This window comes from Ceratotherium simum, chromosome 23, assembly GCF_057802395.1.
Source record: "Ceratotherium simum simum isolate JZ-2026a chromosome 23, ASM5780239v1, whole genome shotgun sequence".
Taxonomy (NCBI): Eukaryota; Metazoa; Chordata; class Mammalia; order Perissodactyla; family Rhinocerotidae; genus Ceratotherium; species Ceratotherium simum.
Window position 1 is genome coordinate 10,514,728 of NC_141922.1, and position 16,320 is coordinate 10,531,047.

General features: G+C 32.7%; 1 protein-coding gene across 9 annotated transcripts in view; it reads right to left on the reverse strand.

Moving 5' to 3' along the window:
- PHF20L1 (PHD finger protein 20 like 1) overlaps positions 1–16,320 on the reverse strand; it is an 81,447-nt gene that overhangs the window by 33,238 nt on the left and 31,889 nt on the right. For all 9 annotated transcript variants that reach the window (XM_087447443.1, XM_087447440.1, XM_087447439.1 and 6 more), the window contains 5 exons: positions 11,741–11,823; positions 7,967–8,219; positions 5,673–5,861; positions 5,204–5,410; positions 230–286 (listed from right to left, as the gene is read on the reverse strand). In XM_087447443.1, coding sequence (XP_087303569.1) covers positions 230–286; positions 5,204–5,410; positions 5,673–5,861; positions 7,967–8,219; positions 11,741–11,823 — 789 coding nt within the window. The remainder of the gene's footprint in view (positions 1–229; positions 287–5,203; positions 5,411–5,672; positions 5,862–7,966; positions 8,220–11,740; positions 11,824–16,320) is intronic.

Consider the following 16,320-nt stretch of genomic DNA (forward strand, 5'->3'; position numbering starts at 1 on the left):
CACAAAGTTCTCACAGAAAGTCTTAGACTCCCTTGACAAAAAATACACATAATACCACAGGATATGTATTAAGAAATCACATATCTGGAGCTGAGTAACACTAATAAATACTAAAACAGATGATGACTTACACCTAAGGAGCACTAACAGGTAAAGTGAGGACAGACTACGTCCTCCCACTGTCAAGCCATCTATAGTCTTTTGCTTAAAGATTACTTTCTGTTCATACCAAATGCTGTTGAGCTTTTTTCTTCCAATTTCACTTTTTTTTCTGTTTTCGATATTCCTGCAGGTTTAGGGGAAAAACATGTAAGCTTAATCAGAAAGGGTTAAAAGTATGCGACAATGTTTTAAATTACAATTGCTCACAAAACTCTACATAAGACTCTTCTTCCCCTAAGGTTTACATTATTTTATTGCCCCAACTAGTAACAAAGAAACAGGATTTCTTACTTCAAAAAACTGATTAAGTATGATTTTTGTTCCTCCAGACTACCCAGATTAAAATCCTGGTTCCAGCATTTATTAGCTATATGGCCTTGAATAAATCATTTAATCTCTCTGGGCTTCAGTTTTCTTATCTGCCAAATCGGAATAAAAGTATCTACCTCATGTTTTTATCAGGATTATATGAGTCAAGATATGTAAAATGCTTAGACTAGTGTCTGATAAACAACAAGAGCGTTTTTTCACCTTTTCCTTTGTGGTGGGATTATAATTTGAGATTACATCATTTCCAGAAATAGCATAAATGTGGTTCTAAACATTAAAAAATGTTAAGATAAATGTACTAGGCAATTAGTAAAGATCTACTCTGGCTTCTTCGCCTTTGGCAATCCAGAAGATGATGAAATGCACCGGAGTGATAGGTCCATGTAACGTTTCCACTTCTGTGAAAGTTATGACATGAATGCTATTCAGGTCATCCAAACAAAATATTAAACTTCATATTAAAGTATATGGGTTTTCAACAATCTGTATAAAATTTTAAACTAATATTTAACCTCTGTTACCTAAAACAAACTTGTACCTTTGAACTCCGTCATGAATGTGTTGTTAGGTAATGATAAAAGCCAAGATAGAATTATTTTACAAATGATTTTTGGTCTTTATCTAAATGTAAAATACAAAGGCTCATTTACATATAAACAAGTCAACCTTGATGACATTTAGGTATTAATATCTAATAGCCCAAAATACATTCTTAAACCAATAGTGCACCCCAATAACTGTATAGCTGACACAGATACATTTAAATAAGCTTCTCAACTCATATTCAACCATTCCCAATGCTAATATCTTATTTGTGTCTAGAGTTAATCTAAGAAAAATACTATCGTGCATTTAAAACACAATTTCAGTCTATTAAATTATTCTTGTATATCACCATTTACAAGTTCTTTCATTTTTAAATCACTCCAATATGGTATCAAAAAAACTTTTGGGGCCAGCCCGGTGGCGCAGGCGGTTAAGTGCGCACGTTGTGCTGCGGCGGCCCGGGGTTCGCCGGTTCGGATCCCGGGTGCGCACCGACGCACCGCTTGTTAGGCCATGCTGTGGCTGCGTCCCATATAAAGTAGAGGAAGATGGGCATGGATGTTAGCCCAGGGCCAGTCTTCCTCAGCAAAAAAGAGGAGGATTGGCATTGGATGTTAGCTCAGGGCTGGTCCTCCTCACAAAAAAAAAAAAAAAAAAGCTTTTGATTTTATTTTGATTTTATTCATCTTATTACAAATACTTCATGTAATTTAAATTAAACATAATAAAAATATGAAAATATCATTCAACTTGAAGTACAGCTCTAATAACTAAGTTCCAAATGGAGCTATTTAAAGTAAGAGAGGTAGATCTCTGAACTGGGCTTGCCTGCACGCAATTTAAAACTCAATAATGTAGAGTGGTTTCTCAAGCCCCTTCCAGTACGCTAAATATCTGCTTCTTCTGGCTAAAAAAGAGGCTATCCCTGAGACTCCATGGAAACCCCAGGCTCTTCACAAGCCGTGAACATTTGGTGTGGGGGTGGAAGTAGATTACAGAGTCTCTGGTTATCATTTTGTTTTGTTTTGTACAATTCTGGAAAAAAACTGAAAACACTTTAAAACAAAAAGGTTTTTAAAAAGTAAAGGTAAAGCTTATGTAAGATGTTAGACAAACTCATCTATTTACAGTGGTAGCACAATGCCGGGCACAAGCAAGTCGTCCACAAGTCAGAGCTTCTGTGATTGCCATTGGCTCACCCTTCCATACACTGAACACATAACTTCTTAAAGAGGTTAGAGTAATTCAGTATTTGTTATACACACATTCAGTAGATCAATAAGAAAACTAGTTAACATTCCCAGATAGTAACAAAACTAACAGTAACAGAACTAAGGCTCTCTCCTTACCTAAAACTGGTTGGCTCCGTTAGATAATGCATTCTGATAATAAAATGAAAACAAAGCCATCCATTTTTACAAGGGTACCAATGACTTTTTTTGGTAATGTGGACAATGATAGTATTCTTAACTTTAGTCATAATGTCGGGTGGAAAGATTAAGTAAGCTCATTATCTCTAATGGAAAAACAGTTAAAAGCAAATTTTAACCTGTTAAGAACAGGTGTATATAATAATTGGATAATTTGCATCATCTCATCAATCTTTTACCATGACTGCTAAACTCAGCAGTATGCATATATCTCTTACACAGAAACACAAAAATGTAAGTCTGGTAAACTATTTCACAGTTAATAACTAACATCTTCATCATTCTAAATACTCCAAGAGCTTCATTTTGACAAAAATACCTCAGAAAATGTCTTTGACACAAGTTCTGGCAAATAATGCTTACCATAGAAGTTGTAAAATTCAATAGTAACAAAATTCACTTTTATAATTAAGATGGAAACCAACCAACCAACCAAATGTACATTAAAAAAAAAGAACAACAACAAAAACAAAACACCTGGTACTCTGACTCTAGATGGAAGACAACTTGGGGAGCAGACAGAAGTCCAACAAATACTGCAAAAAAGTTGAGAGAGTATAACAAAGAGGCAACAAATACATTGAGAGAAAAGCATGCAGACCACTGAGAACTTCAGTGCAAGTCAGACAGGCTCACAAGGTTTTAATCAAAAGGTGGCCAATTAGAATATGACCTGAATTCTATTACTTTGCTCACAAAATAAAAAATTAAAAGGGGTAATAGAAATAAATTAGAATCCCCCCCACCCTGCATTCAAATACTACAACTGTTCAACTCTCTAACAAACAGACTTTTGGTAATTAACATTTAAAACCATGCATTTCCTTGATTTAAGTAATTAAAGTTGCTGCCAACACCATACCCAGATGACCCTCACTCTTCAACAAATCTATAAATTCATCATATTACAAATCTAAACTCCACTCCACCTTTCACTTCTCCTGAAAACTGTCTTACTACTTTGACTTTATCAAACAGTTATTTCTAAAACTTAAAAAGGAAAAGAATACTGTGCCCTCCTTCTATCCCAGTATATTGTAACCATTATGAGAAACAATAGGAACCATGCCTCAATGGGAATTAGCCTATCTCCACAAATATGCTAGAAATTCTTAAAAAAGACTAGCTAATACTCTGATTAGAAGCAAAATCATCTGAATCAAGGATTTCCATGCACAATCACTACTTTGACATTTTAGGATATATAATCTGACTAACATAACTCTTAGTTATTATATACCTACTTATATTGGTCTATCTTTCCGTCTTGTTACTATTATTAGAGTATATATATATTTTTAAAAAATACAATTATTTTTGAATGCACATCTAAAAATAATTTCCACAATGGATACAGATCAATATAACTTGAACATATTTTTCATATATTCAGTACTGCAACAAACTCCAGATTGTTAAAGAACTGCCTCAGACCTTGATCAGGAAAAATATCCCAAAGGCTCAATGGTAATTCAGAAATCATGTGGGAAAAGGGGAAGGAAAAATTACCCTAAGGATAGAAGGGGCTTAGAAAAAAGAGTCAAAAGACGATCAGATTTGGGCAATAACAAGAAATGTTTCAAAACACAAATCTTCAGATTTGGGCACTGATTTTTTAAAACAAGATATGGAAACACTATCAGGTACAAAATAAAAATAACTTCAATCTTTATTGATAAAATGGAACTGTAGAGAATTGTATATTTAATATTTAGTTACATTTTTACCTTGAAAGAAGGAATGAGAAGGTAAAGGCAGTAATCTAAAACGTATATGTTTCTTAAGTTACTTCAATTATTTTATTTTAATATATACCACCATCAGAAAAGAGCAAGCTCTATTTTATGCTTCATTCAAGAAGTTGATAGATAAAGTGATTTCAGGGCAGATGCTATTAAAAACAATTATCCTCAATACTCTTGGCTGCATATTAAGAAACAGTTTTATGTTTTTCTCCATTTCAGAACTGACTCAATTCAGACCTCCTCCATCTGCCTAATTCCAAATTAGTAATTTACTGGAAAAGCATCTGAAATTAGTATTTGCCTTTTATTATATGTACTCTTTGATGAGATTAAAATTCTATAAAACTTTTAAATAAAACAATGTAACTATATAAGAGAAATATAAATTAATATTCTATTAGATTAAAATAACAACTTGATAAAATACCTCCAAAGGGTTTCAGATTATAACAAATACCATACAATCAACCCAAAAATGTGTTACCCAGCATGGCTGATTTTACATATTAGACTCCCAAAATAATGTTATAACAAATTACATTTAAATTTGGGAGATTCAGCCCCAAAATATGGGATTATATTTAAGATACATGTATATAGTTAAATTTAAGCTAAGTATTTCTTAAACATTAAATTCTATTAAAATCCTTAAACTTAAGTATTGATCTCATTAAGTATCTTCTGGTTTCAAAACCAAGAACTTCTGTAATTATATTAAGCTCTAACAATTCCTATATAGTAGAAATACAATATAAGAAAGAAGCAGGGAGAAGGAAGGAGATTAAAGTGACAAAATGGTAAGTATGTCCAGGGAATATGATAGTAAACAGCCACACAAAAGAATTTAGACAGAGAAACCCTACCTCCCATAGATGTTACCTAAAAGTATTTATGAAGAGGAATTACATATTAAAATAATGTAATTAGACATCAAAATGCTTACACCCTATAAAGGCAAGCGTAACTACTTGCAAAATGAATCCTTTTTACCTGATGCTGTTGGAGCTCCTCTCCCATCAGTTACTCCTTTGGAAGAAGGATTTGTAAGCATCTGTTTATCTTCCTTTTCTGCCCTGGGACATTCATTATGGTAAGAGGGGTCTGGGGCTAGCGGTGCTGCAACTTCCGAACCACGACTTAAGTCAAGAGGGAGATAAGGTCCCAGCTTCTCAAGTGACAAATGTGCAACATCAGGCACTACACAAAATAAAGAATGTAAAAGAACATTAACATACGTAAACTTAATATCAATGTGGATTCAAGTGTTACATAAGTTCAACAGTGCCTGGCACAAGGTGGCACTCAATAAGTATCTGTAGAATAAATGAAGCGCTTATAAGTCCAAAAGATGTTAAGAAAGAAAAAGCAGAAATTTCTTAATATTTTAATAATCTTTATCTATTAGTGTTTTCTTTATCTTCTTTTATGTTTGGTTCTATAGGAAATCAATATACATTACCCTCTGGTACTGAAGATTCTTGCTGATTTTGAGAACTGATGGAGAATACTTTCCCATCAGTGGCTGGAGAGGGAGGAGAAATCTTTTCTACAGAATCATCAGGCATGGGCAAGGTGGCTAAACGCTGAGATCTTCTTCTCCGCTCACTATGCTTGAAAGGTCTAGGGGGGTTCACAGGCTGTGGAGGACCTAGAAAAAGATCTTCAATGTTCACGAAGCAGATACATGCCAGGATCATCTTATAATATTTAAGGAGATAAACAGGAAAAATGATTCAAATTCTGCCCTCTGATGTTGTAAGGTATCCACAAGGAACGGCTTGTTCCAAAAGTAATCAAAGGCAAAAACTGTGCCCTCATTCACAGAGAGTTAATCAAAACTTCTAAAATCTAAAGCCTACTAGAACCAAAAGAAAATAACATGGAACACTAAGTTCAGGTAGTTTCCCAACTGACAGACCACAGTTAATTCTTTAATTGCAGATCGTTGTGTTAGTTGCCATTTTTCCTTAGGGAAAATAGTCTCTGTATAGCCAAAGATTAAAAAAAAAAAAAATATATATATATATATATATATATATATATATCCCTTTTGCTACATTACAAATCTAGAAATTCTAAAGAAAAAAGAAAAAACAGGGGGCATAGGTGACAAAAATTGGACACGCATTGTAGAGTTAGTGCTTTACTCGCCAAAGTAAAACTAACGTAAATAATTTATCCCACCCTCACTCCCCCCAATGGCTTTTTATAAACATATGTTTGGGCCTGATTCATTAAAAAAAAATTGAACACAAATAACTTTAACTACTTATTATGGGCTAATAATGAGGATTTTAAAAGAATATGACACTGTTCTTTCCCTCATGTGTTTTATTTTAACTAACTTGTTGAGTCATTTAAGCATCTTCTGGCTATAACATAGAAGTTTGGAAATTTCTGTCCTTTTTTAACCTTTAGTTTTCTTCTTTCTACATGGCATGTAAACATGTTTGATTATTGAGAATAGGCAGGATTACATAGGCCAATATATTCATGTTCATTTAGAAGGATGTAATAAGAGTGGTCTACAGAGGTTGATGCTTCGAGTATTTAAAAATAATTTTACAAAAATCAAAATTAAAAAGACATGGTGATAATTGAAAAAAATGAAAGAATAAAATCCAATTGCTGTAACATTGTGGTTATAATACCAAAATACAAAGCAATTTCAAAATAAAATACTTATCCATGTCATCTAACATAGTAATGACTACTAATGACATTATTTCATGATAAATGCCATAACGAAATGAAGCTTATTATGAGGAAACATTTTTTCTGTTCCCATTCTTTCTACTCATTTAATTAAAAAGAACGAAACAAAAACAAAAAAGTACCAAAACCTGATCAAAAATTGAAAAATATGGTTTGGTAGAAAATGAGGCAACTAAATAGAAGAGGAGGTTAATATATTTGATTGATAAAAGTCTTCTCAATACCAACATATTTAATTGTTGTAGAAGATATAATATGGAAGAGTTCATAAGGATACAGGTCATATTCATTTACTAATCAGGTTACTAATTCATTTGTTGTATGAAGAGCAAAAGAAAAGTATCTTTTACCCACTTTGCAGGTAACTGTTTTATGTATGTCTCTAACTTAGAATTCTAAACTAATATGAGAAACACAGGTCAACACAAATCTTGTCTTTTCTATATATCCAAACCCACGCCGAAAGGCTATTTTTAAAAAGACTAAGTTAACTCTTGAAAGATCAGTGGTATTGAAACAGTAAAATCTTCAAAGACAAGATCAAGGAAGTACTCTTCTTTCATTAGTAAGATTAAACTGAAGTTTGCACTCTAAATCCTAGCATAAGAACAAATAAAAACATACTGCAGAGGGGTGTAGACAAGTGGGGACAATAACTAATCTATCCAGAAGAAAGTCTTAGAGGAGTTGAGGACAAACGTCCACCTTGGGTCTTTTTATCTCTCTTTCTGGGTTTTTTTCTTTTTTGTAATGAATCAGGCCTCTCATTGTGTTTGGTTTACTAGTTGAGGAGAGTCAAACTACAGTGAATCTGCATTATTAAACGGTAAGGCTTTGCAACCAGCAGTACAGTCCCTGTACAACAAATCAGTCAGAACTGTATATGGTTTTTGCCCCTGAAATAGTTTCAAGCCTTCCCTATCATATCCACTTGAGTTTTTAAAAAGCAACTTCATAAAAATACAATATAACTACAGTCAAACTGTTTTTAATGTATCTTATAGGATAAGTAACTATTTTTTAAAAATCTGTGCTCACTAGTTTTATTTATCACTGAAGAAGAAAGCTGAGATACAAGCGTCAAATCCTCGACTTGTATTAATTCTGGGGAAAGTGGTGATTTAGGGGGTTTTATACACCCAGAAGAATCTCCAGATTCATGTTTGCATTTCTTGCTGCGAGCCTTCCCTGAAGACAAAGTTGAGGATAACAGTGCAGGTTTCTGAGTGTTGGCAGAACTGCTAATGTCAGCTTCATTTTTTTTCTGACTTTGAGGTTTAGGTGAAATCGCCTGAATAAATAATAAAAAATTGATATTTTTATTTTGGTTTCTTCATTTTTGTTCTTGTATTCTATTTTGATTGTTAAGCAACTTTAGTATCCAAAAACATTGTTAAGCAACATATAACATTTCTATTACAAATGAAAAACCAAAAGGAACCCCACAAATTATTAACTAAAAGTTGAATACGCTGTCTTTAATGGGATGCTGTCAACTTTTAGTCTGGACTTGGTTTTTTAAAAATATAATATTCATATTTTCAGAATATAAAATGTTATCTTAATGGACAAATATCTTCAGTATTAAACTGAAACATACCTCTTTGAAACCATAATTACCAATGACAATAATAATTAGGTAAATAAACAGAATTTTCATGTTTTTGAGCATTAGAGGAATACACTTAAGCTTTTGACTTTCAGATGTTTTCTTATAAAATAATTTCCTTTATCAAGTTGAATGTGGAGGTCTAAGTAGACAGTTTCCCTTTAAAGAAAGATCTCAACAGGAAAACAATGACCAAATTAACAAAACATTATCTTTAACTCATTTTAGTGCTGAAAGCTAGAGTTTCATAAGCATAATGCATCATGAAATCAAAGCTACCAGCAATACAGAGTTAAAAGACTAAAAAAACAATACAAAACAGGCAACAAAAAAAAAAACCAAGAAGTAAAACCAAGTGTAAGTTAAAAACATTGGATTTAAAAACAAAATACGTCGCATTCTTAGATGAGAGTTTTTACCTTCTTCCTGCCAACTGATACTTTTAAAAAAAAATTAGAACTTTGTCAGTTCTTTCATAAAGAATATCTTTATTCATTTGGCAGTAAAATTTCCTACATATGTAAAAATATATGTGAATGTGTCCAAAGACAACAGAGAATAGCCACATTGGATGGATTTGCAATCTATGGTGTTGGAATGCCTCTACTGTATCTTTCTGATATACGTATCTGACAGCAAAATATGAGACACGTTTTCTTAAAGCTATACTAAGATAAGCCTCTAGAAAGAATCAAATTGCTAGCACTATGAACAACATGCTTGTCCTCAAGAAACCTTTTTACTTCTATATCTTTTGCGAGGGATGACCATCAGGTCTGCAGTCTGCAGTTCTCTGGTACATGAAAGATCATTGTCTGGGGACCAAACAGCTTTCTGTTCCCACTAAAATACAAGGTGCTCAAATTCTGGTGGGAAAAAAGTGTGCATTTGGTATTAAGCAGGGCACTTTTGAATGCTCTATAGATGGCATGTTGAACATACCACATAAAAGGGCTGGTGTGAAGGGTCCCATTCAGTTGTCATCATTTCTATTCTTGAATTTACTCATTACACGTGTATAAGTGCAGATTAATCATTTGAAAAAGTACTCCATATATGGAAAGGATTCCTAAGCTTATCATAAAAGGTGTTGCCAGAAAAGTAATTAGAGCCATTACTTGTAAATAAACAATTTTATTGTTCATCTTCACATATGTGAGAGACATCACTACAGCATCCATTACTCTCGAGTTACAAAGTTATAAAACAAGATTTTAAAACTTAAATTAATATCTTGATAAGGTGCTTAACTTCTAAACAAGGACAAATTAACATTTTTAAAAACTTACTGAATTAAGCATCTAATGCAGGTTTTATCCAAAAGTAAATATAACATGACAATTCCCTAATACAATTAAATAATCTATAATTAATAATGTAAGAATTGGGGTTCAAGACCACAGAGTTTGAATTTTTTTTAAATGTAAATAAAATAAATTCATTAACATAGTAAGTTTTGGCTATAGGCCTGTTAATAGATCTATGTCACGAATGACATTATTTTACTCATTAGGACAACAGAGGTTAGCGACAATCAATACCTCTCCTTTAAGTCGACTGTTGATAGCAACTGAGATATAATTAAAAGTTTTATAACTCGGCTTTTTAACTCTGAAGCAGGGCAAACACTTAGCATAAAAATTAAGAGTTTGATTACAAAATATTTTCACATTGAAATCAAGCTGAATGACAAATAAAAAAGGGAACAGCATGACGTTCCTTAAAAATCTAAAATAATTTACAAAGTTTTCATTAATGATTATTGGCCTCTTTGTTACAAAACTGGCAAGGACTCTCAAAGATGTTTTAATTAGGCAAATAGAAACAGCCGAGTTACTCAATTTTTCTTTCTTCCTTTTCTTGAAACTCACTTTCAAAATGTTATTTTCTGTACCTCTCTCTGAAATGGGCACTGCCCTCTACACTAACTTCCACATATAATAAGTAATTTTCATAATCACATTCACCTTGGCAGGATTGTGCATAATGAAAGATTGACATTGTAATGAATTTTCCAGAAACATTTTATTACCCAAGTCCCTGATTTATTGCATTCTGAGAATACCATGAACAGTGGTGAAAATACAAAATACCATTATTATCTGGGATGTTGAATATAGTAATACACAGTAAAAAAGTCACTTAAAATTTGGTTGATATACTGACAATAACGGCAGAGACTTAACCGTTTGATGATCACAGAAAATCAGAAGTATGATTCGCTGACATATTAATCAATTTAAAAGACCATTGATCAAATACAACATTAATGGAGGCACCAAAACAATGCACTGTTATCAAATCAGGCCTGAAATAACCCTGAAAAACTCAATACAATATCAATTAAATTTGGACTATTTTTTAAAACGCATATAGAGAAGAGCAAAAGATACTCATTTTAAAGTCTTCTTTATTAGGCTACTAATAAAGAAAATGAAAATAATACAAAAAGGATATATTAAAACTACATTAAGGCTCAGATTTTAAAACAGGAGAACCAAGGAAATCCAGTTATGGCTATTACTGTGTTCTTATAGTCTTACAGTGCCCAAGAAGTTAAGCCCTTAGAAAATGTAAAAGCATGCACAGTTCATTATGTACAGGTATTGTAGGGAATCTGAAGGTAGCCAAGGCAAAATCTAGCAACTGCAACCTTCACTTTTAAATTCCTCTATTAGGTGGTTTAAAGACAGACCCTTAATAGTTTTTTTAAATTCTCTTTTTTTGTAGTTATTAAAATATACATCCTAGCAAAAATGTATGGCTCATTGATCAATTCATAAAACACAGTCAGTCTAACAACACCAATTGTTACAATATAAAAGAAACTTCTTACAAAAGAAGCTTTATTAGATGTCAAAAAACCCTGTTTTAACTCACAAATGAAAAGTATTTGTGTAAGGGTCTTTTTGTAAGCTAAAGGTGATCCAGCTGGAAGCTTATACCCTGGGATGCCTGTCTCCAGGCCTTCAAATGTTGGAGACAAAGGCTTTAATGCCAGTCTATCGAAAACAAATGCTAAAGAAGTCTGTAGTTTATCTCTGTATACCTTGGAGAAGGCAAAGTTAAAAATATATCATCAATTAAGTAGCTTCCTATTCTCACATCTGATCAAAACGGCAATTTCAATTACATGGATACTATAGCTCCGTGATCATTCCAGTTGGGAACCTTGAAAAAAATCAAATGCTACCATTTCATACCTGCTCCAGCATTGGAGCCGTTTCACTGTAGTCTTCCTTTTTTTCAGCACCATCCACCCCAACAGCTTTGGATGCCAACAAACCTTGAGAAAAATCGCACAGAAATTGCTTATTAGAAAAAATATTGACTCTTACCCTAATTAACTTCTCAAAAGTGTTAGCAGTTGAAATCCCCCATCCTTTTTAATATATAGGAAGTAAATATTCTCAAAGTTTACTTGTCAAAAATACAAAGACCCTTAATAAAGACTCAAGGGACTGAATTAGAACTTGAGAGTTAGTTACATAGTTGTTCATTTTTTATATTACTCCTAAAGATATCCTTTAAAAACCACATGCATACACATTTATTCTATAAAAATTTAAACTTCTATGGCTTAATGTTCAGAAACCTAAGACTGCTTAGATAGTTAATACTCAGAATATGGGCTTTGTCTATACAACTGAAATAAAATACAGAATTAAGATATGAGAAATCCTTCCAAACATCTAAAACATATAATCAGACTTTTGTTGTTGTTGTATTATTAGCTAAAAAAAATGCTCCTGATTTTTAATTTCACTTGGATCCTCTAACCTAAGCTTTGTAGGTTTATTTCTATACTCAGTTGTAGCTTATCTTTTTACAAAAGTGCCCAAAACACTGATGGATCCATTTTATGTTAATGGGGAAAAAAGTGTGAGTCCTTCCTACAACATTTGAACTTACTACTATTATAGACTCATTCTACAAATGATGAAATAATTTGGGAGTTCCAGTTTTCTTCAATGTATACCACTAATTCTCAATTTTAGAAGACCGAGTATTTTAACTGGAGTATATATAATTAACTTTGCAAGGCATTAAAACTCTGCTTTAATTTATAAATTAAAGGCATTTACTTGGTCAAGATTCTTTGCTAAGCATCTGACAGGTAACTTCAATGAAGCAGGTTTATAACCCTTATATGGTATTTATTTTTGCTTATGGCCACCAAGCACATAAAATGTCACCAAAAATCATTTTTGTGTCATTTCAAAGTTGGCCACACAAAATCTTTGCTTCAAAGGAAGCATGTTTAATAATCAACAACATAATAGTAAACTTACTGCAACAATTATACCACCTACATTATTGAAGCTATCTATAACATATTTAACAGGAGAAAAAAGGTGCCCCCAAATGCCCCTAACTTTGAGCTATCCATGTGGCAACATCTCTTGACTTTTTCAGATAACTATCTCAAAGATGTTAAGTAATCTAAGCAGAAATTCAAATATTAAAATTGTATTCTTACAGCAGTACTAGGGCCAAGTATTAAATTAGGCAAAAAGCACCTCTGTTTGATTGGAAAGTTGAATACCTAGCACTTGGAATTGTAATTGAGAATAGAAAAGGCTGAGTGTAAAGCAATGATTTTGATACATCAATGAATGGTATTAAAACTGATATTTGGTCCAGTTTGAGATAACAATCTACATAGTTCGTTCAAGGCTCACACAATATCAAGTGTATATTTAAATGGGGAAAAAAACCCAATATATAAATAATTTTACAAAAATAGTTTATAAACCATAAATTCAATCCTCATTACATTAAACTTCTGAACATAATTTTAGATGACTGAAAAAGATGTGGCATGGAGTATTCCTTCAACATTTAAAACCACACTCACAGGTTCTTCACTAGCTAATATTTTTGAGAATCAATACTACTGAAATACAAAGAAAAATAATTAGGGAATCAAGTTCTTCCTTTGCAGTGAACTGAGTAGAAGTTCTACTTCTAAGGGCTATTCAAACAGGACAAATATTTATTATTCAATCTATTAAATATATCTTATATTTTGTTTCCTTTCATATAAGTGGTGGAGATGCTTTTTAAATCTCATCAATAGGTGGAATAAATCACAAACTACAACAGTAGAAATAAGGTACTACAAATTTTAAAAGAAACAAAATAATTCAGCCGCACTCTGTGAATTTAAATTAGGATATTACAAACCAAGTTAATTAAAAGCAATTCCTATTTAATGGTTTGTGAAGGAAAAATAAAGCTTTGTAATGTTCTTATAAAAAAGTAATGGGGCATTTAATAAAAACTACTTAAAATGAGATGAGAAAATACTTAGTGTCTAGTGAATTCAAAAGCCTCAAATGTGATCAGTAAAAAGCTTTTCATACTTTATATGCATACGAACTTATAAAAGAATTACCAAATATAAACAACAAAAGGAGACAAAAAATAAAATATGTCCTTGAGGAGCGGACTCTGACCACTGCTGCCTTAAGAGGCAGTCCAAAATCTGTTATCTTGACCTGCAAACATTCCAGGCAGAAATGTAATACCCTTAGAAAATGAGAAGAATTGGAAAAAAAATAGATACAAATGAAATTAACTTTAATTACTCACAAATATGTATTAATTATCAATATATTACTAACAGTTCCTCCTCCAGCAGAACATATCTATAATTATCTTAACAGAATGCATTATATAGTTTCAAAAAATTACTTAAATATCAGGTAGAAGTAGAATATCAAGTACTGATGAGTCCCACCAACAAAGTTAAAATTTCTCAATACTCTAATCTACTTCAGCTATGAAATATACAGTTGGTCTCTCGCTGCCAACAGGAATAAACAAAATAGAGACCAGAGCACCCTGGAATGGCCAAGGGGAGGAAAGAAAGAGCAAAGTGGTTAAATTCGTGGTTTACTTTTCATCCAGGGATTCCAAAACACAACATTCTTGCTGCGATTAAGCATCAAATATTCCTGATATTATTATTGATAAGATATTATTGGTCAATTCAAACCTCTGGGTTTTCAAAATTATTTTTAAAATTCCTTAAGCTGCACAAACAAATCTAAGCTGGCTGAACTTGTAGGAACTCCTAGAACTACTACAAACAGACCATGTACCAACTGCTGATGTTTCTTCTTTTACTCTCTTAACAACCTGTATTTTAAAGTCTATCCAAATTTGCTTGCAGTTTGCTTGCAACTTTGTCCCAAAGTATGGAATCTTGATTCTCTTTGTAAAATTGTGTACTCTAAATCAGTATGCATAAAGTATATAACCATCAATAAGGTATATTACATAATGAAAAATAAGACTCTGGAAGAACACGTATATATACTATGCAACTATAATTTCAATGTCTACTTATTTGGAAACTTTGAAAAAAGCCATCCTATACCATTCCCTATACAGGAATCAGGTTTAGAATCTCTGTAGGGTATGTATATGGGGAGGGGAACAGAGAGAGAGTGAATAAATACATAAATTAAATTTATCCAGTGGCTGGTCCACTTATATCCAGTTAGAACTATTTAAAAAATAAATAAAATGGAGTTGGGGGAAATACATCAGAGCAGGCTGAGATGCTGCCATGATCGCAGCCCTATTCCTCTAAGGAGTAAAGGGACAAAAACACACATATAAATCAGCATGATAAATTTAAAATACACCATAATTCTGAAACAAAATCACTATTTTATATTAGTTCTCATCTCTTTTTATGGTCTACAAATGAAATTTACTGTATAGAGACAAGCCTGAGTTTCAACCATCAAAGACAATCTTATAGGATCTGTTGTCATTTTGCATGATATAGTTGTGACCAAATCAGAAACAGACGCAGAGAGATGAACTATTAAAAGGATTAACATACATTTAAATATTTTGAGTAAATAAAGGTAAAAGATCATAACGGTTTCACTTTCGCAAAGTCTTATGCTCTTCTACTGCTACCAAACTATCACTTGTCCATTTGAGATTCACAAGGGGAAGTGAAGACACAGTCCCTCCACAGAAGCACAGGGTGTTACTAAGCAACCAGTATTAGAACTTCCTTGAAGCACATGGTAAAACAGTTCTTTTTTTCCCACTATTGTCTTTTCAAGGCCATGTGGAGATAATGCATCATTGTGTGTCCAGTAAGGCACATGTCAGAGTATACTGACTGAAACTAAAATCGGGTTATCCAGATTGTAGGAAAAACCGTGATGCTGGTAAGCTGGCAATTGCAGTGTCAGTGTCATTTCCATCTTCCTTGATCTTGGCTCCTCCAACAGTGCTGTTTCAATCTTGGTATCACAGGAGTTACAAGTCCTATTCCAACTTCTCCCACAGTACAAAGCACTTGATTCCATTATTCTAAGGCAAAACTGAAGTCTCAAGTTGCCATCATAATAATCACTTGGATAACATTGCGGCTTTCTCCAAAGCTAACAGTTTCTAAGGAAAAGGTGGAATGGGTGAACTGATTTGAAATATTTCCTGTCCTGGGGCTGAATATATTCTTTATCAGAGAAAGGCACAAAAATAATATTAACAAGTTGAAAGACTAAACATTCTCACCTGTTGAAACCAATTATAATCACTTAGATGAATACTATAATAAAACGGTTCTAAAGAACCTTCAGCTGCAGACTCATCTTTCAGTGGGCTTCCTCCACTCTTTAGAAAATGGTCAACATGTTTAATTTACATTTATTCTTGGATCTGTCAATGATATCAACCTTTTTCAAATTATTTAAATGAATGCCAACAAACGTTTATATAGCTTTATCAGGCCAAAGGCACTAAAAACCAT